Below are 24,716 nucleotides of genomic sequence, written 5' to 3'. Positions count from 1 at the left end.
GGTAACTCCTTTAAATCTCACGTGCTTGGGATCTACGCGTCGGCTTATTCAGCCGGCCCATTGGTCGTTTACTAAACCTGCCACATGGGAAGTTTTGCCTCCTGATTTCCCTTTCTTTCGATCCGTAGACTCCACAGCAGCAATTGGTTGTAATCAGTCATCTGCAGGGAGAGACTTGCTCGGAGCATTAGACATGCCAAACATAGAACTTGCTGAAAAGTGGGGAGTTCTATATTTAGCATCTGAACTGGGGCTCTTGGCATGCGAGTTCTGTTTATGGCTGGCAGGATTCCAGCCTGGGGCTGTGGTGAACCCAGGTCACAAGTTTTTGTAGCTCTCCAGGGTCACCCCACCTAACGGTGAGGGAAGATGCCCCCTCTAGCAAGTCACTGCAGTCAGTCAAGTGCTTATTGTGTGCAGAGCTCTGTACTAAGTGGTTGGGAGAGTACAACATAATAATAAAGAGACACAGTCCCCGCCCACAATGAGATTTACAGTCTAGAGAGGGCCTCAGTTCCCTTATTTGCAACATGGTGATTCAATACCTGTTCTCCCTCCTACATACTCATAATAATACTGATATTTGTGGTATTTGTTAAGCGCTTTCTGTGTGCCAGACACCGTACTAAGCCCTGGGGTGGATACAAGCAAATCAGGCTGGACACAGTCTCTGTCCTACATAGGGCACACAGTTTCAATCCCCATTTTACAGATGAGGTAACTGAGGAACGGAGAAGTGAAGTGACTTGCCCATGGTCACACAGTAGACAAGTGGCAGAACCGGGATTAGAATCCATGACCTTCTGACTCCCGGGTTGGTGCTATATCTACTATACCATGCTGTTTCCCCATGTGAGACCTGATTATCTTGTATCTACCCCAGTGCTTAGTACTTAAATTCCATTATTATTATTATTATTGTTATTATTGTTAGGGAATCAGCATGGCCTAGTGGAAAGAGCATGGGCTTGGGAGTCAGAGGACCAGGGTTCTAATTCCAGTTCCACCACATGTCTGCTATGTGACCTTGGGCAAGTCACTTAATTTTCCTGTGCCTCAGTTCCCTCATCTGTAAAATGGGGATTAAGACTGTTAGTGGTTAGTACAGGGCTCTGCACACAGTAAGCACTCAGTAAATATGATTGAATGAATGATTGTGGGACAGGGACTGTGCCTAACCTGATTACCTTGTATCTAACCCAGAGCTTAGAACAGTGCTTGGCACATAGTAAGCACTTAATAAATACCATTTAAAAATACAGTTGATCAATGTTTGTGATGAATCATTCCTGTTGACTCTGTAGACAGTAGAAACAAACCCACATTTTAGGATTTCAGAGGGAATTATTTGGCTAATGTAGACTTGCTCAGAAGTGAGGCAGGAAGACTAAATCCATTCAAACAAAAATCTTTTAGGGACTTGAGATTCTGTTCAGTTTCAAATTCTGAATAGAATGTGGTGGAAAGAATATTTATGATCCTCTTAAGAAACAGAGTAGCAAAAATGATCCTTCTCTTTTGCTGTAGTGTCAGTGGAGGAAGGGCCTGCACTTGACCCAACTGGTCTGTCTTTCCCTGAAATCCCCAGGGTTGGGGTAATGGGCAGAGAGAAAAGGAAGCAGGTCAAATCATAAGGAGAAAGCAGCATGACTTGCCTTTGTAGGAAAGATAATACTTCCAGAAATCAACATTCAGCATCATTCCCTCTAGACTACTGGCTCACTGTAGGCAAGGAACATGTCTACCAACTCTACTATATTGTTATACTGTACTTTCCCAAGCACTTAATATTGTGCTCTGCACATTGTAAGTGCTCATTAGATATGACTCATTGACTGGAGGCCAGCATGAGAGCTCACATCCTGAGTCTCCATTTTGGCCAAGCTGGACAGAGCCCCTTTGTACAATGAGCCCCCTCTTCCTTACCCAGCTCCATCATCCCTCTTTTCCCTCTCTTTCTCCTTCCTATCTTTGTTTTTCTCTTCCTTCCCTCCCCAACTGGACCCCTTTTCAAAATTAAAGGGAGCACAATACACTCTTCGGATTTAGGCCTCAACTTCACCAACTCTTACCAATGGTGGGTAAAGGCTGTTACCATAGAGATGTCAAAGTCGCAAATATCTGGTGATCACTGATCAAATGATCTATTTTCACCAGGACTGTTCTCTTTTAGGATGGAACCTGCTGCTTCTTACCCAGGAAGGGAACTTCCTAGAACAGCAGGACACTTCTCTCGACATTCTTCAGTCCCCCTTGCAGACCAGATCTTGCTCTAATTGGGTCAGGCTTCCAGATCCTTCTCCTTTCCCCTTCAGGCAGCTTCTATCTCTCAGTCCCTGCCTGTCCACCAGGGATAGTCCAGAGGTGCCTAGAAATTGTCCATTATTTCTAACCCATTTTGAAGAATCCAATGTAGATCCAGCCTTAAATCAATCTCCATCTCCTTCCCTTCAGTAGTCTCTCAGTCCAAGACATCTCTAAAATACGAGCCATAAAAGTGTGCAGTATTCAGCTAGACTCAGTACTTGGCCCTTCATGCTTTCATTTCCTTTCATTTTGATTTGGAGGTGACTGTGCTATCCATGAGGTCTAGATTGATTGTCATATAGGACAATCATTTTCGGAAAGGGAAGAGAAAGAGAAGAAGTCCTCCTATGAATCTGCTGTCTGTACTAACAATAGTGAAGTGATTGTTCATTATTTTACTACATGTTTCCAAATGAATATTATTATTATATTTATTAAGCACTTACTATGTGTCAAGCACTATTCTAAGTGCTGGGGTAGATAATCAGGTTGGCAGAATCCCTGTCCCACATGGGACTCACAGTTTTAGCAGGAGGGAGAACAGATACTGAATCCAATTTTATTACTGAGGAAACCAAGGCACAGAGCAGTTAAGTGACTTTTCCAAAAGACAAATGGAGGAGCTGGGATTGGAACCCAGGTCCCTAAGTCTGTGTGCTGTTTCCCTATGATTTACAGTTCAATAATCACTCCTTCTGGGAATTATCAGATTTTGTCACCCTTGCTTATTTTTCCAAGTTTCCTTATATTGCATTTTCCCAAGCACTTTGCAAAAATATGGGATTCTCCTGGCTAGTCCAATATGTATGATTACCTCACTTGAAACCATTACGTTCTCTTTCAGGGGTTAAATCTGAGCCTGTGGATTCACCATCCCACTTCCTGATTTCTCCAGTGGAAACAATACTCAACATTTGTTACACTTCCTTTTCCTCTCACATCAACTGAAGAGCAAGTGTTCTAAAAGTTTCAAGGTGTTCAGGCAACTGTCAAAGGGGCCAAAATTCCAATCAGAGAATAGCTTTCCACCAGAGTTCAACAGGCCCAGTAATTCCATGATGGTACTGATAGTGATGCTTCCTATTTCTTCCCAATTAATTTCATCCCAAATGAATAGCCAGGCATGGCAACCCACTGTATTCAATTAAGGATAATATTTTCTCATTTGTCCCCCAAAGCTCAAATCGGTGGTGTTACCCGAAAAATGGCATTGAAAATACTTACAAATCCTGCACAGTGTTCACAGAAGGTCGGTTTGAGATAGGTCATCTCATGAAAGTTATGAATAAACCCGGGTCCCATTTTACACTGGAGCTGGGATTTTGCTCTCAGGAAATAAGCCATCATTTCGTCTTTACTAATTAGTCCATCCCTGTTGAAAGAATCAGAAAAGAGTGGTCTGTGAACAGAATATCATCAGTCATTGTTATTACTATCAGTACATTTCTTAACAGCTTATTTTGCATCAAGCACTGTTCTAAGATGATTAAATCAGAAGCAGTCTCTGTCCCACAGGGGGCTCATATTTTAAGTAGTCTAAGTTCCAGCATTCAGCATTCTACAAGGGCTGAAAAAGTCAGAATGCACTGCTAGCTGGGTGGAGCCGCCACAAATTTCAGTGAAGAATGAAGCTAGAATAAAGTGATTTTTCAAAATGGGATATGATTCTTTCCTTATAACCCTGCTAATTTTGTATCGCCATCTCTTACATATCATCCAGACATTGAAACACACCCAATTCTTCTATAACATGTGCTTCCACTACATGTTTTCGCTAGGTTGCCACTGAGGAATTAGGGATCGTTTTTCCAGCATCACTTGCCCATCCAGAAAAGAGTGCAGTGTACATGAACTCAGTGTACCCAGAGACACACAGACCCTAACATGAGTGTACCTCAGAACAGGGATCATCAGAAACATAATCCCTAAATTACTTCACTATTTTAATTTGACTTAGAGATAGAATTTTTAGTAAATAAATGTGAAAACAATTTTTCTTTATCCTTACTGTAGCATTGTTTAGGGGCGATGTCTAAAATTCAGTTGGCTCTTAGTTTTCTTTCAAATCCATGGAATGATGATGTCAAAATAAATGTTCCCTGGATTGCTCCTCCTTTGTGTGGGTGGTCTTCCTGAATAGATTTTCCTTGAGGTGGGGGGCTCGGGGGCTGGCACAAGGATACAAGAATGCCCTTAATTGTGGAGGGAGAGGAAGGAAAGAATTTCCCATCCTCTCCTTCTCCCTTTTTCTCGTCCCAACTCCCACAACTCATCTGCTTCACTGCCCCAGGGCTCTGGGTTGGTCCCAAGTCTGTTGTGTTCTTGAGGCTTCCCAAAAGGGACCTAATCTTGTAATTTATTTATTCCTTTTAATATCTGTCTCCCCATCTAGACTGTAAGCTCTTGGTGGGCAGGGAACGTTTTTACCACTGCTGTAGTACTGTACTTTTCCTAGTACTTAGTGCAATTCTCTGCACAAAATAAGCGCTCAATAAATGCCATGGATTGATTGATTGATTGATTGGGGACAGTGATTCTGCCATCTTTTATTCTCTGGTATCCACCCCAGCATAGTTAGTTCAGTGTTTGACACCTAGTGGGCCCTTAACAAATACCACCATGATTATTACCCAGAAGCAATATGGTCCAGTAGCTTGGTGAAGAGAGGAAGGACATTTGGGTGGACAGAGCTTCCAGCCTGGGGGCAGTTTCCCCATTTCCCCCCTATCTTTGGCAGGGAACGATGTCATCTTGGCAGGGAATGATGTGGCCTAGAAAATCTGCTGTGTCTGCTGTGTGACTTTGGGCAAGTCACTTCACTTCTGGGCTTCAACTACCTCATCTGTAAAATGGGGATTGAGACTGAGCCCCACGTGGGAGAGAGACTGTGTCCAACCCCATTTGCTTGCATCCACCCCAGCACTTAGTACAGTGTATGGCATATAGTAAGTGCTTAACAAGTACCACAATTATTATTATTGTTATTAATAATAATAATAAAGCCTCAGTATCGTTCAAAACTTGCTCTGACATAACAAACATTGGCAACAACATGGGGTTCAACTTGTAATCCCTATCAGTTTGGGGTTTAGTTTTAATTATGATTCCTTTAGTCTCTGCATTTGCTCTGATTTCATCATTTTATCTGTTCGGTATTCAAAATATCAAATGAAGGCAAATTTGCCAAAGTTCTTCATGTTATACTAGAATGGACTCCCATACTAAGACCTCAATATCTTTCTTGGTATTTGTGTCACCAAGGATAATAATAATAATTGCGGCATTTATTAAGCACTTACTATGCACCAAGCACTCTACTAAGCGCTGGGGTATATACAAGATAATCAGGACCCATGTGGGGCTCACAGTAAGTAGGAGAGGGAACAGGTAGTGAATTCCTATTTAGAAGATGAGAGAACTGAGGCACAGAGAAGTGAAGTGACTTGCTTAAGGTCACACAGCAGATTAGAACTTGGATTAGAGTTGGGACTAGAACCCAGCTCCTCTGACTCCAAAATCCGTGCTCTTTTCTCTAGGCCACGTTGCTTCTCTGTTATTAAAACATAAAAGCAGTGTTGTTAAAGCATTTCTACCTCAGTCAAAATGTGAATTCTGGAAAGCTTGTGAACTAGTTTAGCATTTCTCTGACTGAAATGCTGGCATTTCACCACCATTGAGTTTGAGTACCCAATTAATCTCCCCACCTAGTAATTAATTAAATGCATACTCTTTGCAGCAAGTTCACTTATGGAAACTCAACTTTCTTAGGAACTGGGCCAAATCCCACTGCCACTTGCCTGTTGTGTGACCTTGGACAAGCCACACAACTTCTCTGTGTCTCAGTTTTCTTATCTGTAAAATGGGAATTTACATATCTTCCTCCCTTTTAGACTGTGAGCCTTAAGTGGTACAGGGAAGGTGTCCAATCTGATTATCTTGTATATTCCCCAGCATTTATCGCTTGGCACATGGTAAGTGCTTAAGTAGCACAATTATTAGGTTCTTTATTTCCTAGGAATAATTAGAAAATGAAGAGGAATTTACCCCTTTTCAACAGCCAGTTCCATAAAGGAACAGAACATGAGCAAATCTCAGCTCTCTGTTAATGAAGAGCAGCCATAAGTATCAATTTGAAGATAAATTCAATCTGAACATAATCTCCTTATCTCACTTCATCCATGACCCCAAGCTCCTTCCTCCCTCCCATTTCACAAGTGATGTTCAGAAGCAGAAAAGGGACTGAATGGAGTTACACCTCTTCTTCCTTTCTCCAGCCTGTGCTCTCTAGAAGAGTAACTATGATCAGCGAATTGACAACGTAAGCCCCAGACAAGGGGATCTTGGATCATCAAGAACTGGCAGTATACACATTTAGCCTGGAAAAAGTCCAGAGTGATATTTTGAAAGCTCAGCTCTCACATGCAATCAATCAGTGGTATCTATTGAGAGCTTACTGTGTGCAGAACACTGTACTGAGCTCTTGGGAGAGCACAATACAACAGAATCAGTAGACACTTTCCCTGCTCACAGAGAGCTTACACTCTACACAAAAGCATAAACCGATACAGAAGTTTGACTCATCTCCATACGATCCTGAAAGAAAAGCTGCAGAAGGCAGAATTAAAAGCAGAGGGTAGTTGGCTCTGTTCTCCAAAATGATCTCTTTGAGTTTAAAATACATAAATATAAAGAAAGAAAACTTACTGGTCTTTGTCCAGTACACAGAAGGAGTCCAAGAAGGGAAAGTTAGCAGCTATACTTTCAAAGTCCTCTTGGGAGATATATCCATCATGATCATGATCATAGTTTCTAAAAACAGACTGCAAAACAAAAACATGTGTGTCCAGTTCTATTGATGGAACGGCAACATAAAACACCTTCTGGGTAGTTAAAAGCCCTGGATCCTGAGTTTCCATGACCTGCTACCCAAGTGGTCACTTACCAATTGCATTTTTGCTTCCTAGATACACATTTTTCTGGAAGTTACAGTCTTGTTCAAATAGTAAAAACATTAACAGTAGTAATATTTTACTAGCAGGAATAGTAGTACTACTGAGAAGCAGTGGGGCCTAGCAGAGAGAGCACAGGTTTAAGAGTCAGAAGGACCTGGGTTTTAATCTTGGCTCTGCCACTTGTCTGCTGCATGACCTTGGGTAAGTCACTTCACTTCTCTGTGCCCCAGGTACCTCATCTGTAAAATGGGGATTAAGACTGTGAGCTCCATGTGGAACATGGGCTGGGTCCAACCTAACTAGCTTTTATCTACCCAAGTGCTTAGTACAGAGCTTGGCATAAAGTAGGCACTTAAAAATTACATAAAAAATAGTAGTAGCAGTAACTGAGTGGTCATTAAGTGTAGTGAACTGCACTAGGCTCTTAGCAAATACAGACTACGGATTGACCCATCGCCTGCCCACAAGGAATTTATACTATTAAAAAAGAGACAAATATAAAAAATATTTACACCATGTGGGCAGGGAAGGTGTCTACTAATTCTGTTGCATTGTACCCTCTCAAGTGCTTAGTACAGGGCTCTACACACAGGAAGCATTCAATAAATATCATTTATTGATTGACTAAATCAATCTTGGAAACATCAAACTAAGAAACTCCAAAGGAATCCTTGTGATGCCTTTGAAGTCCCAGTGGCAATGTCCTTTAATAGATAGCCTCATTGATATCTTGCATATACTGCCAGCAGAACAAGCATTTCTTGAGCAAAACGGAAGAACTTGCATGTCATTCATTCATTCAATCCTATTTATTGAGTGCTTAATGTGCGTAAAGCACTGTACTAAGGACTTGGGAGAGTACAATATAACAATTAACAGACACATTCCTGCCCACAACGAGCTGAATCATTTGTGTCCTGCAGCTCCAATTCAAACTCACAAATCCACTCTCGATCATTTGCCCTTCTTGTACCACTCGCTATAATCTTTCCACCCTGGGTCACAGGCTCCAAAAAAGTTTTCCTTCTACAATCTTGGATTTAATAGGACTGAGTCCCATGTCATTCTTTCTTTTTTTAAAAAAGACAACTCTTGTTCCCATGAAAAGTACATTTTATCCTGAAGGCTGAATCTTGGAAGCTAACAGAGAATGTAGCAATCAGTGAGGTAAATAGTTTTCTTCTGGAAGTTTTCACTGGCATCTATATTGCATCTACTAATACTCGGAAGTTTTCTGTTTGGTAAAGGAGACCAGGCAAATACAGAGCATTATCACCGCTCCGAATAATTGCCTTTTTAATCCTAATGGGCACCCACATTTGCTGAAGAAATGTCAAGCTGGAAAGTCTCATAAAGTCACTGTGTTTCTCATTTCCTCTGCCCCAGTACATTTCTAATGGGGATTTTCTTAGGTCTGGTTTAGACCTCTCCTTCTGAGAGAGCTTAACTCCTTTTTTAAAATGACATTTGTTAAGCACTTACTATGTGCCAGTCACTGTACTAAGTGCTGGGGCAGATGAAAGATAATCAGGTTCAACACAATCCATGTCCATGTTCCAAGTGGGGCTCACAGTCTTATTTTACAGATGGTGTAATTGAGGTACAAAGAAGGTCACATAGCAGACAAGTGGAGGAGCTGGATTTAGAATCCAGGACCTCGGGCTCCTAAGCCTGGGCTCTCTCCACTAGGCTAAGCTCCCTTCTTATTTGAACTGTTTACTACTGTCCTTTCATGCAGAGCAACTTGGGATCTTCCTAATTCAATAAATTAATGTTCAACGACTCCTAAATGTAAGGTCTCATAGAGCCAAATTATTTTGGCTTATAACTAGGGCAGAGATGGGCCCTACAGGCTGAAGTATTTGGGGGACAGCAACCTACTCTTCCTTAATTCTCCATGGGACTGAACCTGCTGCTCTTCACCTGCTTGAACAGTATTAATGGGACACTGAGGCAAAGCCCTCTACTAAAGACCTAAGAGACCAATGACCTTAAAGTGAACCAGCATGGCCTAGTGGAGAGAGCATGGGTCTGGAAGTCAGAAGGACCTGGGTTCTAATCCTAGCTCTGCCACTTGTCTGCTAGGTGTCTGGGGTATCTTACCACACCGAGGTCATCTCCTATAGTGGATGGTGGCCACAGAGAAGAGTTATCATGAGAAATTAACCTGGGGGGGGGACTCTAAAGACTTTGCTGCAGGGAGCTGTCTCTGCCCCACAGCAAAAACTAGAGGAGTGAATTCATAATTTAGTCCTTCAGATTTATCACCTTCCAATAATCTAATTTTTCTTGTCTTTCTACTGTTCTCTTCTTCCCAAAACACGTAATAAACAGAACAGGGAGAGCAGTAAATTAACTCTGAGAGTTACTGTTTCAAAATATCTCTCCATTTTAGCATCTACCCATCTGATTAATTCATTTACAATGCAACTGTCACCAATAGTGGGAGGCCGTTTCCCATTGCTCCCCTCAGGCCTTGTCCCTGAATTCTAAAAACATCCAGAATTAGTCTAGCTTGTTGACACTTTTCCCCAAGGTATTTTTACTTCATTTATCTCATTTTGTTTCCATAGCATCTGTGTCAGGCAGGAAGAGGCAGGTATTTGTATCCCCATTTTACAGATGAGGAAACTGAGGCCCAGAGGGTTTAAGTGACTTAAATCACTCAGGAGACCAGAGACAGAGCTGGGATGAGAATCCAGGTTCTCAGATGTTCAGGTCCATGTTCAGTCCATTAGGCCAGATACCTGCTATTATTTCTTACTATTTCAACTCAGGCAATCCCCTAAACCTTCCTGAGTCACAGTTTCCCATTACTAATCTCAATATCAAAATCTCTTGGTGAATCTGGCTGGGGGCAGATATTAATGTTTTCAATCATTCACTCAATCGATGTCATTTCCTGAGCCATTACTGCTTGCAGAGCACTGTACTAAGCACTTGGGAAAGTACAAGTCAACAAAGTTATTAGACATGATGTCCTTAACCCTCTTAAGAAGAAAAGTGTTTTCTAAATCGACGAGTTTACGGCATCCTAGAGAGGTCTCTAGACAACATTTGAATACCTAGCAAGATCTATTGCCCGCACAAACTGATTTTAAGATAGTTTTGGTAGTGTTTTTACTGTTACTTGGAAGTTTTGAGAGAAGGACAGGAAAGAATAGTCTTTTTTTTGGTGTACAGTATAACAGCAGAGTTTTATGGCTCAAGCAGTTCAAGATTAGATGCCCCTGTAGGTACTGAATAAATATATGTTGATATGGATGACTCAGTTTTAAAATTTCCATCTGAAATGGGATGGTCATGTTCAGGTCCAGCACCACATGACTCTAAGCTAGCTGCTGGCTATGCAGGTCCTTTAAAAATCTATGGCTTAAGTGAAACTGGAGGTTAAACGTAGAGCAGGAAAACATTATTGTCTGTGTTATGCTGGTGACTCACAGGAAACAGGAGTGTGTGAAGTTGCAGACACATCCAAAAGCTCCGTGGCTTTTCTCTCCCCGAGCCTCGTCTGTCAGTGAAACTCATGAGATCTTGCAAATATTAATAATAATTATGGTGCTAGTTAAGTGCTTATTATGTGCGAAGCACTGTTCTAAGTGCTGGGGTAATACAAGTTAATTAGGTTGGACACAGTGCCTGTCCCTCATGGGGCTCACAGTCTTCATCCCCATTTTACAGATAAGGTAACTGAGGCATAGAGAAGTAAAATGACTTGCCCAAGGTCACACAGCAGACATACGGTGGAGCCAGGATTAGAGCCTCGGTCCTCCTGGCTCCCAGGTCTGGGTTCTATCCACTAAGCCCATTGCTTCTCTAAATCATAAAGGGTCACTTTTGGTCCTAAAGCAGAAATAATAATAATAATAATAATAAATAGTATTTGTTAAGTACTTACTATGTGCCGAGCACTGTTCTAAGTGTTGGGATAGATACGAGGTAATCAGATTGTCTCACATGGGGCTCACAGTCTTAATCCCCATTTTACAGATGAGGTAACTGAGGCACGGAGAAGTTAAGGGGCTGTCCAAGGTCATACAGCAGACAGTTGGCACAGTTGGCACAGTCACATCTTCTGACTCCCCATCCCTTGCCCCTTCCACTGAGCCACGCTGCTTCTCATTATGAGCCACGAAGCTAATGAAACACAACTGGATCTAGGCCAAGAGTCATAGTCTTCATACCACTGTTCAACTGACTTAATTCAACCCTTACTTAGTTCATTGCCTTCCAAGAGGAAGGTATTGCTTGCCGAATAAATTCCCTCTGCTTCCGGGGTGTATAATGCATCCCCTCCGCTTTGACTCCAAAGGAGGCTACGGGGCAAGAAGTCTCTGTAACATTCAGAAATGGTCAAGAAGTCATAACAGGTGCTCAACGTTTTACCTCAAATACCATACTCACCTCAACCAACTTCCTTATGTGCTTGTTGATGATGGTTGGGTCAGGCTTCGGAATCACTCCCGACGCCCAGTCGAGGGGCACGACGGGCTTGTTGGGGGTAGTGGGCGAGGTAGGCTGCTGGTGGACAAAGGACAGAGATGTCAACCTTCACTGCAACATGAAAGACCAGTCTGAGCACCTAATACAGCGCTCGGCACAATAAATCCTCAACAAATATCATCGATTTGTTCCTCTGCAAGAAACCTGGAAAACGTGAGGAGGATGCCTTGGGAAAAAAACAGACTATCACGGGAGAGAGCCTCGCAGGGCAGGTGGGTGAGGGCTATTTAGCTAATGATGTGGGGGAGGGGGCGATAGAGAGGGTCAAAATATGGAGATAAGGCTGGACCCTTCTGACCTATAAAAGCCGGCAGGAATTCATAGCTCTATTTGCGATAACATCCTCTCTGTCAGAGATCCAACCTTCTACTACAGCTCAAGATACTTGTAAATCTCCAAAGCCTCAGCCCAAACAGTGGCATCCCAGGACAGAAAGGGAGAAAAGAAAAGATGTTTTGAACCCCTTACACCTTGCTTGGGCAAAGACATGACTCACAGAGAACTTCTTGAGTTTGGAAGAACTTTTTTTAAATGTTATTTGTTAAGCACTTACTATATGCCGGACACCATAATTAAGTGTTGGGTTAGATACAAGATAGTCAGGCGGGACTCAGTCTAGGTTCCACATGGGGCTCACCATCTTAATCCCCATTTTACAGATGAGGTAACTAAGGTACAGAGAAGTTTAGTGATTGCTCAAGGTGAAATAGCAGACAATGGCAGAGGCAGGATTAGAACATAAGTAGTCAGCATGGCATAGTGGATAGAGGTTTGGGAGTCAGAATAATAATAATAATGATGTTGGTATTTGTTAAGCGCTTACTATGTGCAGAGCACTGTTCTAAGTGCTGGGGTAAATACAGGGTCCTCAGGTTGTCCCACGTGAGGCTCACAGTTAATCCCCATTTTACAGATGAGGTAACTGAGGCACAGAGAAGTGAAGTGACTTGCCCACAGTCACATAGCTGCCAAGTGGCAGAGCCGGGAGTCCAACCCATGACGTCTGACTCCGAAGCTCAAGCTCTTTCCACTGAGCCACGCTGCTTCCCTCAAGCCACGGGTTCTAATTCCGGGTCCACCACTTGTCTGTTTTTTGACCTTGAGCAAGTCACTTCACTTCTCTATACTTCAGATGCCTCATCCGCAAAATGGGGATTGAGACTGTGAGCCCTACATGGGACAGGGACCGTGTCCAACCAGTTAGCTTGTATCCATTCCTAAGTCTAGTACAGTAAGCTTACTGGCACATAGTAAGTACTTAAATACTGTCATTATTATTATTACTCTGAATCCTGAGCCCATACTCTTTCCACTAGGCTACACTGAATTTGTTGGCATCAGTCCAAATTTATCCCCCTGCTAGGGATATAAGGTGGAGTTTGGAGGGAAAGTGGGAGAGGAGTGGTTGAATAAGAGGAAATTCACTGAAAGGTATTTCCCATCACAAGGAGGGAAGGGGCCAGGGATAGAGGTCCAGTGCTGAGCTTGGGACCTCTCAGAGGAACCTGTGACCATGGGGCAATACATACAGAAAAGCAGCTTGGCCTAGAGAAACAGCATGGCCTAGTAGATAGAGTATGGGCTTGGGAGACAGTAGGACCTGGGTTCTAATCCCAGCTTCGTCACGTGTCTGCTATGTACCAAGCACTGTATTAAGCACCGGGGTAAATTTGAGATAATCAGATCAGACATAGTCCCGGCCCAGTCTATATAAGAAGGATAACAGGTATTTAACCCCCATTTATAAAAAATGAAGAAACTGAGGCAAAGAGACATTAGGTGACTTGCTCCTGGTCACACAGGGCAAGTGTTTGAGCCAAGATTAGAAGACAGGTCCTCTGACTCGCAAGCCCTTGCTCATTCCAGTGCGAACAGTGTGGAGCCCGCATTCCCACACTGGTTTGACGTGGATACAGATGCAATCACAACAGCATCACTAGATGGAATCTCCCATCAGGAATGACAGATGACCCAAATGTCCTTAGCATTCAGGCCCGAGAACCTAAGCGAAGGAATCGATTATAATGCTAATGGTTTAGATAGTTCCACTTGCCCTCTCTCTTTTCTGTAAACACCTTGTGGGTAGGGATCATGTCTTACTCTTCTACTGAACTCTCCCAAGGACTTAATACAGGGCTTTGCACACAGTAAGTGCTCAAGAGATACTATTGATCAACTGATTCACCACTGGGGAGTTCTTGACACAGCAAATCTCAAAAACTATCCACATCCAGAAGGCTAACAGCTTTGTTTGGCCAACAGCTTTATTTGGGCAGGTGTTATGGAACAGGAAAAGTTTAAACTAGAGTTGGCCAAGTCTGGTTAAAAAAAAACACATATATACGTTTAAAACTACATCACAATTTAATTTAGAGTGCCTCTTTACTTCCCAATTTTGCTGCAGACTTTTTCTAGTCAAACTTTCACTTTTAGCAAAAATCTCCCATAAGGCCAAGAGACTCTTAGTGAATCTCCACAAAAGCAGAAGTAGCAAGAGTTCAAAACATTTTTGCATATCTCCAATTTTTCCTCTTCCATAATCCCTGCCCAAATCATGGTATTTGTTAAGCACTTACCATGTGCCAGGTGACTAAGTGCTGGGGTGGATACAAGCAGATTGAGTTGGACAGAGTCCCTGTTCCATGTGGGGCTCACAGTCTCAATCCCTATTTTACAGATGAGGTAACTGAGGCCCAGAGAAATGAAGTGACTTGTCCAAGGTAACACAGCAGACAAGTGGTGGAACCAGTGCAAACCCACTGAACTAAATTCCTGGGAGAGTATAACAAAAGCAAAACTCATGTTCCTTGCTCACAAGGAGCTTAAAATATACAGGAGCAGAGAGAAAGACACAAATTATTTTCAAATAGTAGTAATAATAATGTTGGTATTTGTTAAGTGCTTACTATGTGCAGAGCACTGTTCTAAATGCTGGGATAGATACAAGGTAATCAGATTGTCTCATGTGGGGCTCACAGTCTTAATCCCCATTTTACAGATGAGGTAACTGAGGCACAGAGAAGTTAAGTGACTTGCCCACAGTCACCCAGCTGACAAGTGGCAGAGCCAGGATTCGCACCCATGACCTCTGACTCCCAAGCCCGGGCTCTTTCACTGAGCCACATTGCTTCTCCTTAGGGGGCAGGGGATGTGACAGGAGAATAAGGAAAAAGTTCATGGAAACTTGAGAATTAGTAGGATGAAATTGATGAAAAATAGTCATATAAATTAGATTGACAATAGACCTCATTTTTTGTACCGATGTATATAGAAATAATAATAGTCACGACAATTATAATGTAAGGCAGCCATAAGTGCTTAGTTCAGTGTTCTGCACACAGTAAGTGTGCAGTAAATTCCACCGATTGATAATAATAATTGTGTAATTTAAGTGTTTACTAGATGCCGAGCACCGTACTCATCTTTAGGGCAGAAGAAAGATAATCAGGTAAGACACAGTCCCTGTCCCACAAGGGGCTCACAGTTTAAGGAAGAGGAAGATGAGGTTTTGAATCCCTATTTTACAGATGGGGAATCTGAAGTCCAGAGAAGTTCAATTACTTGCCCAAGGTCACACAACAGGCAAGGGGCAGTACTGAGGATAGGCATGATTACATAAAACTGATGGGAATGATAAAAATTGGGCTGGTGGCAATCAATCTGGTGCCCTCTGTTTGATCCTGGGAAGCAGTGTGGCTTAATGCATAGACCATGGGCCTGCGAGTCAGAAGGACCTGGGTTTTAATCCCAGCTCTGCAACATGTTTGCTGGGTGACCTTGAGCAAGTCATTTCACTTCTCTGGGACTCATTTGTCTCATCTGTAAAATGGGGATTAAGAGTGTGAGCCCCATGGGAGACAGGGACTGTGTCCAATCTCTAACCCAGTGCTTGGCACCTAGTAAGTGCTTAACAAGTACCATAAAAATAATAATAATTATTATAATATCATTATTATTAATTGGGGACTCGAAGGAACTCAAGAGTATTATGAAGACCTCTACAAAGCTCAGTATAACTCAAATTCTAAGGGTGCATATGTGGAATATTAGCATAAGACTGCCCCAAATCATCTATGACACTGCTACAGAATAGCAGAAGGAAGGTTTCTGTTTGAGAAACTGGAGACCTCATTCTATTAAGATAGTAACACTGTCTTAGCTCTCCAAGGGTGAATCTCTTACAAAATCCTCATTTCTGCATGGCAAAATTTTGCTATATTTCATCGCCTGTTCACAAAATATTCAAAATTCATCCCAACCGCATAAGGAAGAACTGCACTGGTGGACTGAGTCAAAGCTGTCAGTAGAGAATTTTTGGGAACTAGCATGGTGGTTATTAAAGTAGAAAAGAAGTAAGTTTTACATTGAAACTATGAAAATCCCCTCTTAACCATTCAGTGAAAAATAAGAATCTTCTTACTGAGACTATTCACTGCAAACCTGAAACATGGACTGATTCAAATGGACCAAGTAAGGAGCCACGAAAGGCAACAGCAGCGTGATCTAGTGGAAAGAGCACAGGCCTGGGAACCAGAAGACCTGGGTTTTAATCTCAGATCTGCCCCTTGTCTGCTGACCATGGGAAAGCACTTAGTACAGTGACTGGCACATAGTAAGTGCTTAAGAAATAGCATTAAAAAAACCCCAAAACAAAAAAGTAGCAACGCTATGCATGTACTATAGAAGCCTTTCTAGTTTCGTCCTGCTTGCCGCCTGTGCTATGAGTCCAGCTACTGCTTTTACCATCACCATGGATACTGCCTGCAGGGACTTGCTGCTGCACTGAGCCCCTCGCTGTTGCTCTCCTCTGTGCACCCCGCCTGTTTGGATGCGGGGAGACCGGTATCAGAGGCAGCAATTCCTCCTCCTCCTCCCCAAACCAGTCTAGACCATGTGGGCAGGGAATGGGTCTGTTTGTTACTCTCCTAAGTACACAGTAAGTGCTCAATAAATAAGATTGACTGGTGTCCTCCTCCTTCTCCTCCAGGAAACACCCCTAATCCCATATTCCTGACACCTCCACATCCTAGCACTAACACATAAATGGTGTTTACTATTTGCAGGCACTGTACTAAGCGCTGGGGTGGATGCAGCTATCTGCTTATTTATTCCTTTGGTTGTGCTGTTGTTTTTTAATGGTGCTTGTTAAGCGCTCACCGTGGGCAGTCACTGTACTAAGCGCTGGGGTAGATATAAAGAGCAGCACGGAGAAGCAGCGTGGCTCAGTGGAAAGAGCATGGGCTTTGGAGTCAGGGCTCATGAGTTCGAATCCCAGCTCTGCCACTTGTCGGCTGTGTGACTGTGGGCAAGTCACTTAACTTCTCTGTGCCTCAGTTCCCTCATCTGTAAAATGGGGATTAAGACTGTGAGCCCCACGTGGGACAACCTGATTCCCCTATGTCTACCCCAGCGCTTAGAACAGTGCTCGGCACATAGTAAGCGCTTAACAAATACCAACATTTATTTTATTTATTTTAAAGTAAACACGTCGGATACAGTCCATGTCCCACATGTGGCTCACAGTCTTAATCCCCATTTTACAGATGAGGTAACTGAGGCACAGAGAAGTGAAGTGATTTGCCCCAGGTCCCACAACAGACAAGTGGCAGAGATGGGATTAGAACCCAGGTCCTTCTGACTCCCAGGCCCTTGCTGCTTTACATGTTGTGTATTCTTTCCCTAGTTGTGTCTGTTTTCCTTTTTTGCTGCCACTACGTGTGGATACTATCTGTGTCTGCCCGTGTCCACCATTAGACTGCGAGGTCGTTTAAGGCAGAGTCCAAGTCTTCAACTTTTAATGTGTGGCTCTTTTGCTACCAGTACAGTGCTCTGCGTCTAGTACAGTGCTCTGAATCAAGTAGATTCTGAATAAATACTGATGATGATAAAGATGATGGATAAATGGCATAGGCAGAAACTAAAGCTTCCAAAGGCATGGCCAGAAGCTGCTATTGTGAAATCAGAGTGCCACCTGTATCTACCCAGCTGAGCTGGCCAAGGCATCCGAAAAGTCAATCAATCAGTCCATTGTGACTTAAAGTATGCAGAGCACTGTACCAATCAGTCCATTGTGACTTAAAGTGTGCAGAGCACTGTACTAAGTGCTTGGAAAAGAACAATATAACAGACACATTCCCTGCCCAAAGTGTGCTTACAATCTAGAGGGCAAAGCCGGGCTGGGGTACACCACATCATTGCAATTCCTAAGTGAAGAGTCCTTATAATTAACCAGGAAATTTCTTCACTTTTGGACTATATATGATCCTGGGGATACTAACTTAGGTGCCAGGATATAGAGCAGGTGGTCCAGGGGCAGAGAATGACCAGGACAGTCTCTCCTTCTCAGCTGCTCCTCTGTAATCAATAGTGAGAACCGACAGGAGCTCAGTCAATCAATCAATCAGGTGTTTTGGCATCCCTCCTTTTCCGCAGAGCCTGGAGCTCCATCCTCAGGACATAGGGAGCTTTTCCCAGAATTAAGGCTATGAGTCTACATGGATGTCAGGACCTAACTCTACTCCTCAATCTATCGGTACTTATTGAGCACTTACTCTGTGCAGAGCACTAGATACACTAAGTTCTTGACAGAGTACAAAAGAGCTTGTAGACACTATCCCTACCCTCAAAGAACTTTCAATCTAGCAGGTGAGACAGACACTAAAATAAATCACAGGGTAGGGAAGCAAAAGGGCTGTGAGGAGAGGTGCAGAAAATACTTAAGTATCTCTCCCTCCAATCCCCTCCTTGGCTCTTCCTTGGCTCCAAAAGTGATTTTTCTGGGTGTGTCATTGAAGGAGGGGGGAGCAGGTAGGGTAATGTGGGAGGAACAGCCTGAATAACTTCATCTGCTTTGGGATCCCTCTCTTTTTTGGTACTGGAAGGTCCCCTTCCCCCCATCAATCCATCGGTCAATCAATAGTAACTTGTATCTACCCCAGTGCTTAGAACAATGCTTGACACACAGTAAGGGCTTAACAAATACCATAACAATAATAATAATGGTGGTATTTGTTAAGCGCTTACTATGTGCAAAGCACTGTTCTAAGCGCTGGGGGATACAAGGTGATCAGGTTGTCCCACGTGGGGCTCACAGTTTTAATCCCCCTTTTACAGATGAGGTAACTGAAGCACAGGGAAGTTAAGTGATTTGCCCAAAGTCACACAACTGACAATGATGATATTAATAATAATAGGAGTAGTAGTATTTATTGAGCACTTAAAGTGGGCAGAACACTGTATTAGAGATTGGAAGAGTAGACCAATAGCAAAAGACTCAGTCCCTGTGTCTCTCAAATATAAAAGTAAGATTCTCCCAGAACCTAGTAAATTAGAAATTTGTGAAGCCATAATTGCTTTTCCAGGCCCTGTAGGGACTGTTTATAGCTTTAGTAATAATTATGATAATAGTTGCATTTTTAAAATGCCTAATGTGTGTCAAACACCTTACTAAATGCTAGGGTAGATACAAGATAATTCTATTGGACACAGTCCCTGTCCCATATGGAGCTCACAAGAATAAGTAGGAGGGAGACCAGGTATTGAATCCCCATTTTACAAATGAGGAAACTGAAGTACAGAGAAACTGGAACTTGCCCAAAGCAAGTGGCAGAGCTGGAATTAGAACCCATGTCCTCTGACTTCTACATCCATGCTCTTTCAGTTTCTGTGATTCATAATTAGTCCTATTTAGCTGATATATACATCACCTTCATTATTTTTACTCTTTTATATTCATTTGTTTTCATGATATTTTTATCTATGTTCTTTCTTCTCTCTCTTACACTTGGAGTTCCTTTTGGGACATGAATTTCCTTATAGCTTAGTGCAGATTAGCACACTAATATCTCTCAGACATTGAGGATATTTTTTATCAGACCCTCCCTGAGAGAGGGGCTGTGTCTTCTAATCTTCATAGAGAAGCAGCACTGCTCTAGTGGAAGGAGGCCCAAACCTGGGTGTCAGGAGACCTGTCTTCTAATCCTGGCTTGGCCTCTTGCCTGCTGTGTGACACTGGACAAGTCACTGTAGTAATAGCATTTATTAAGCGCTGCTGTGTGTAGAACACTGCACTAAGGTCTGGGCCTCATTTTCCTCATCTGTAAAAATGGAGATAATAGTAGTAATTGTGGTATTTGTTAAGTGCTTATGTGTCAGGCCCTGTTCTAAGCACCGGGATGGATACAAGCCAATCGGGTTGGACACAGTCCCTGTCCCACATGGGGCTCACAATCTCAATTCTCATTTTACAGATGAGGTAAATGAGGCCTAGAGAAGTGAAGTGACTTGCCCAAGGTCACACAGCAGACACATGGCACAGCCGGCATTAGACCCCAGATCCTTCTGATGCCCAGGTCCATGCTCTACCCATTAGGCCACACTGCTTCTCATGGGATACCTTTTCTTGCTCCCCTTAGACTTTGAGCCTCCACATGGGGGCATCTGATCTCTTTTTATTTTATCCACCCCAGCACTTAGTACAGCGCTTCACAAATAACAATTATATTTATTGAGCACTTACTGTATGTTCCCTACCCACAAGGAGTTCATAGTCCGCCACAATTGTTATCAGAATTTCTCCAGCATTGTGGCACATAATCCTGACCCAATTGGGTAAATGTCACAATTATGTTAAAATAGAGCCTGACATGAGGAAAAGCATGGCCTAGTGGAAAGAACACAAGCCTGAGAGTCAGAGGACCTGGGTGCTAATTCTGGCTCTACCAGTTGCCTGCTGTGGAATCTTGGGCAAGTCACTTAACTTCTCTGGCTCAGTTTCCTCACCTGTAAAATGGAGATTCATGCTTGTTTTCTCTCTTGTTTACACTGTAAGCTCCATGTGGGATAGGGACAGTGTCTGACCTAATTAACTTGTAATTACCTCAGGGCTTAGAACAGTGCTTAACATATAGTAAGCACTTAACAAATGCCATAGTAATAATGGCATTAAGTGAAAATATAATATTAATGATAACAACAATAATAATAATAATAAACCAGGGAGCAGATGAGACTTTGGTGGGTGAGGCTCACACTGGACATCCAAAATGAAGCAGACAGGTGGGCACTAATACTAGTCTTCTGACTATACCTTGATCTCCTCTGACCTCTCACCCACGTCCTACCTTTGGCCTGCTACGCCCTCCCTCAATTCCTACAGACAATTACTCTCCCCCCGCTTCAATGCCTTATTGAAGGCACATTTCCTCCAAGAGGTCTTCCCTGACTAAATCCCTCCTTTCCTCTTCTCCCACACCCTTCTGCATCACCCTGACTTGCTCCTTTTATTGATCCCTCCTCCCAGCCCCACAGCACTTTTATTCATAAGCTCATTGTGGACAGATAATGTGCCTGTTTATTGTTATATTGTACTTCCCCAAGCACTTAGTACAGCACTCTGCACACAGTAAGCACTCAATAAATATGATTAACTGACTGACTGTCGAAATGAAGCAGACAGGCGGGCACCAATGCCATTCTCACTGCACCCTAACCTACAGCTTAATCCAGTCACTCTACCTTCACGAGACCTGACAGGGATAATAGTGGGAAACCATTCTGGAGTCTCTGGACACGAGTTAGATGCCTGAATTATCATGAATGAGGCAATCAGCACATCCTTAGAGAAGAACAAAATGGCATCCTCCCTGCTTCTGAGAAACACAGTACCCTACCGATTTCGAATTCCTGGGCTCCAGCACCAATGAGAGTTTGTAAATATCATCTTCTGTGTGATAGAGGTCCAGAGAAAGCTAGGGAAGAAATGAAGAGGAAAAAAAAACCACAATGATTTTAGATCACCAGTTCCGGGAAGAAATGTCATTTTAATCATTCTGTTCATTTTTTCTCCCAAAAGAAGGATATTTAAGATGTATCAGCCAATGATATTTATTAACCATGACACAGCCTTTATGTTGCAGTAGTTGCTCTTCAAGGTATTTTCATTCAATAGTATTTATTGAGCACTTACTATGTGCAGAGCACTGTACTAAGCGCTTGGAATGAACAAGTCGGCAACAGATAGAGACAGTCCATGACGTTTGACGGGCTTACGGTCTAATCGGGGGAGACGGACAGACAAGAACAATGGCAATAAATAGAGTCAAGGGGAAGAACATCTCGTAAAAACAATGGCAACTAAATAGAATCAAGGCAATGTACAATTCATTAACAAAATAAATAGGGTAATGGAAATATATACAGTTGAGCGGGAGAGTACAGTGCTGAGGGGATGGGAAGGGAGAGGGGGAGGAGCAGAGGAAAAGGCGGAAAAGAGGGTTTAGCTGCGGAGAGGTGAAGGGGGGGTGGTAAAGGGAGTAGAGGGGGAAGAGGAGCTGACAATACTGGTCTCTCCTCAAGATGTTTACCTCAAGTTCTCCACATCAATGGGAAGGATAAATAATTATTACATAATAATGATAATGATTGTGGTATTTGTTAAGGGCATTTTATGTGCCAAGCCCAGGACTAAGTGCTGGGGTCGATATAAGATAATCAGGCTGGACACAGTCCCTGCCCCACACAGGGCTCACAGTCTAAGGGGGAGGGAGGATAGGTAGTAAAACCCATTTTACAGGTAGCGAATCTGGGACCCAGAGATGTTGACGTGACCAAGGCCTCACAGTAGGGAAGTGGCCAAATCAGGATTAGAACCCAGGTCTCCTAACTTCTAGGTCTGTGATCTTTGCAATAGGCTATGCTGCCTCTTCCCTGCTCAGAATCTCACCTGAAGAGTTTCCAGTACTCTTCCAGTCTCAGCTAGTGGAGGAAGAGTCAAGCAGAGGCATACCCGTTCTATTCCTAGCTTGGGCAGTGGCTAGCAAGCGGAAGGCAATCTGCTGCTAGTCAAAACTCCCCTGTGCTGGGCAACAGCGGTATGGGAGAGAGTCGAGGACGGAGACTCAAGTTTACCACACAGAAGGAGGCAACGGTAAACTGCTTCTGAATTTTAGCAAGAAAATTCTATGGCTCCACTACCAGAATGATTGCAGATGGAGATGGGGTGTCCTGGGAGAGATGTGTCCATGGAGTCGCTAAGGGTCAGAGACGACGCGACAGCATAAGACAATACAATGCTGCCTCTCACCTTCAGTCAATGGGCAGATAGATGACTGAGCAAATCAGGGCCAGTTTTGGACAGGAAGAGAGGGAGGCAGCCTCCTCACAGGGCAGCCCCTTGTGGAAGGGGATGGCTGCATAGATGAAGGCAGCTGTACATCTGAAATTTTTTAATCTCCCTTTGCTAAATTCTTAATTGATAATAATAATAATAATAACTGTGGTATTTGTTAAGCGCTTATTATGTGGCAAGCACTGTACTAAGCGCTGGTGTGGATACAAAAAAATCAGGTTGGACACAATCCCAGTCCCATGTTGGGCTCAGTCTCAATCGCCATTTTACAGATGAGGTAACTGAGGCCCAGAGAAGTCAAGTGACTTGCCCAAGGTCACACAGCAGACATGTGGCAGAGCCGGAATTAGAACCCATGACCTTCTGACTCCCAGGCCCATGCTCTATCCACTAGGCCATGCTGCTTCTCTAGGACCTAGGCAGGGAACACCATGATTCTGGACCAACGTGGGGTTCAGGCAGGGAGGGGTCCCGTAAGAGAAACATTCTAGGTTTAGAGGTTCCCAATGTATACTGCATTCTGCCTCTGGCCTGGAACTCCCTTTCCTTTCATAACCAACAGACGACACTCTCCCATCCATCTTCAAAGTCTTATTAAAATCACATCTCCTCCAAGAGCTCTTCACTGACTAAGCCCTCATTTCCCCTACTCTCTCTCTTACATCACCCTTGCACATGGATTTGTACCCTTCATTAACCCCACACTCAGTCCCACAGCCTCTCCTCTCCATGTACATAGCATGGTTTATTTTTATCTTCCCCTCTAGGTTGTAAGCTCCAGGTGGGAAGGGAACATGTCCATCAACTCTGTTACATTGTACTCTCCCATGCTCTTACTTATCACGGTGCTCTGCACACAGTAAGCTCTCAATAAATACCACTAATTGATTGACTGGCATCATATGGGATGGGAAGAGGAGGAAAATTTTCCCCCACCTTGGGACAAGTCAGATGTCTGAAGCCGGTTCTACCCCAAATGTCAGGTTAAGTGAGATAAAAGGGCAAGGCCGGCTTCACCCAATAGCGTGGATCGGGCTCAAAAAAAAGTTAAGATGTTTACTCATCCATCATCAGTTAATTTAGAACTGTAGGATCTTGCTGGATCATCGGAATTTAGGCTCAAAATAATGAATAATTCTAGCCAGGCAATGCTTGTGCTTGGGTTGTCTGGTTAAAAACAAATGCCTAAGTGAACAAACTTCACTGACCCACTATGTGACTGCTTTTTATTGAACTGTAAAATGCAGGGACTTTCCAGCTATTTGCATACACTCAGATCGATAAAACTAAACAGTTAGACCTAAAAATACCAGGGAACTTGAAGCAGCAGAGTTTGTAATGCCCGGTGAATAGAACGGTGACTGATCTCTGGAAAGTTCCTGGTTATTAATGAGCAATAACTACAGGAGAAAGTGTGTCCTTTTGGGCTGTTCTTTTTTTATTTTTGCAGTGGAAAAAACAGTTCAACTTCGGCTAGGCAATGGCTCTGGTCCAGCCTTTGTTTAGGAACCAGGTGGCACAGCATTGAGTAGATGGGTTAAATACCAGTGTATGCTGAGCCAACATACAGAGCCCGAGGATCTCCGCCGATGGTGGAGGGAGAAGGATTACGTCAGTTCTCACTGGCATGAACGGGGGGGAGAGGAGGTGGGGGTTGTTGAAAGGGAGATGTTAAGAAGCAGCGTAGTAGACAGAGCCTGGGCCTGGGAGTAGGAAGGACCCGGGTTCTATTTATCCTGGCTCCACCGTTTGTTGTGTGACCTTGGGCAAGTCACTTCAATTTTCTGGGCCTCAGTTACCTCCTCTGTAAAATGGGGATTAAGACT

The 24,716-nt window shown here is 43.3% G+C and overlaps 1 protein-coding gene across 8 annotated transcripts in view; it reads right to left on the bottom strand.

The window, feature by feature from the left end:
• RASGRP3 (RAS guanyl releasing protein 3) overlaps positions 1–24,716 on the bottom strand; it is a 125,539-nt gene that overhangs the window by 13,142 nt on the left and 87,681 nt on the right. For 7 of the 8 annotated variants that reach the window (XM_029063656.2, XM_029063690.2, XM_029063683.2 and 4 more), the window contains 4 exons: positions 21,434–21,511; positions 11,664–11,780; positions 7,012–7,127; positions 3,532–3,679 (listed from right to left, as the gene is read on the bottom strand). In XM_029063656.2, the coding sequence (XP_028919489.1) occupies positions 3,532–3,679; positions 7,012–7,127; positions 11,664–11,780; positions 21,434–21,511 (459 nt within the window). The remainder of the gene's footprint in view (positions 1–3,531; positions 3,680–7,011; positions 7,128–11,663; positions 11,781–21,433; positions 21,512–24,716) is intronic. The other variant, XM_029063713.2, reaches the window with a different exon arrangement.

Source organism: Ornithorhynchus anatinus, chromosome 1 (assembly GCF_004115215.2).
Source record: "Ornithorhynchus anatinus isolate Pmale09 chromosome 1, mOrnAna1.pri.v4, whole genome shotgun sequence".
Taxonomy (NCBI): Eukaryota; Metazoa; Chordata; class Mammalia; order Monotremata; family Ornithorhynchidae; genus Ornithorhynchus; species Ornithorhynchus anatinus.
Note: the sequence above shows the minus strand (reverse complement) of the source record. Positions and strands in the feature narration are given on the sequence as shown.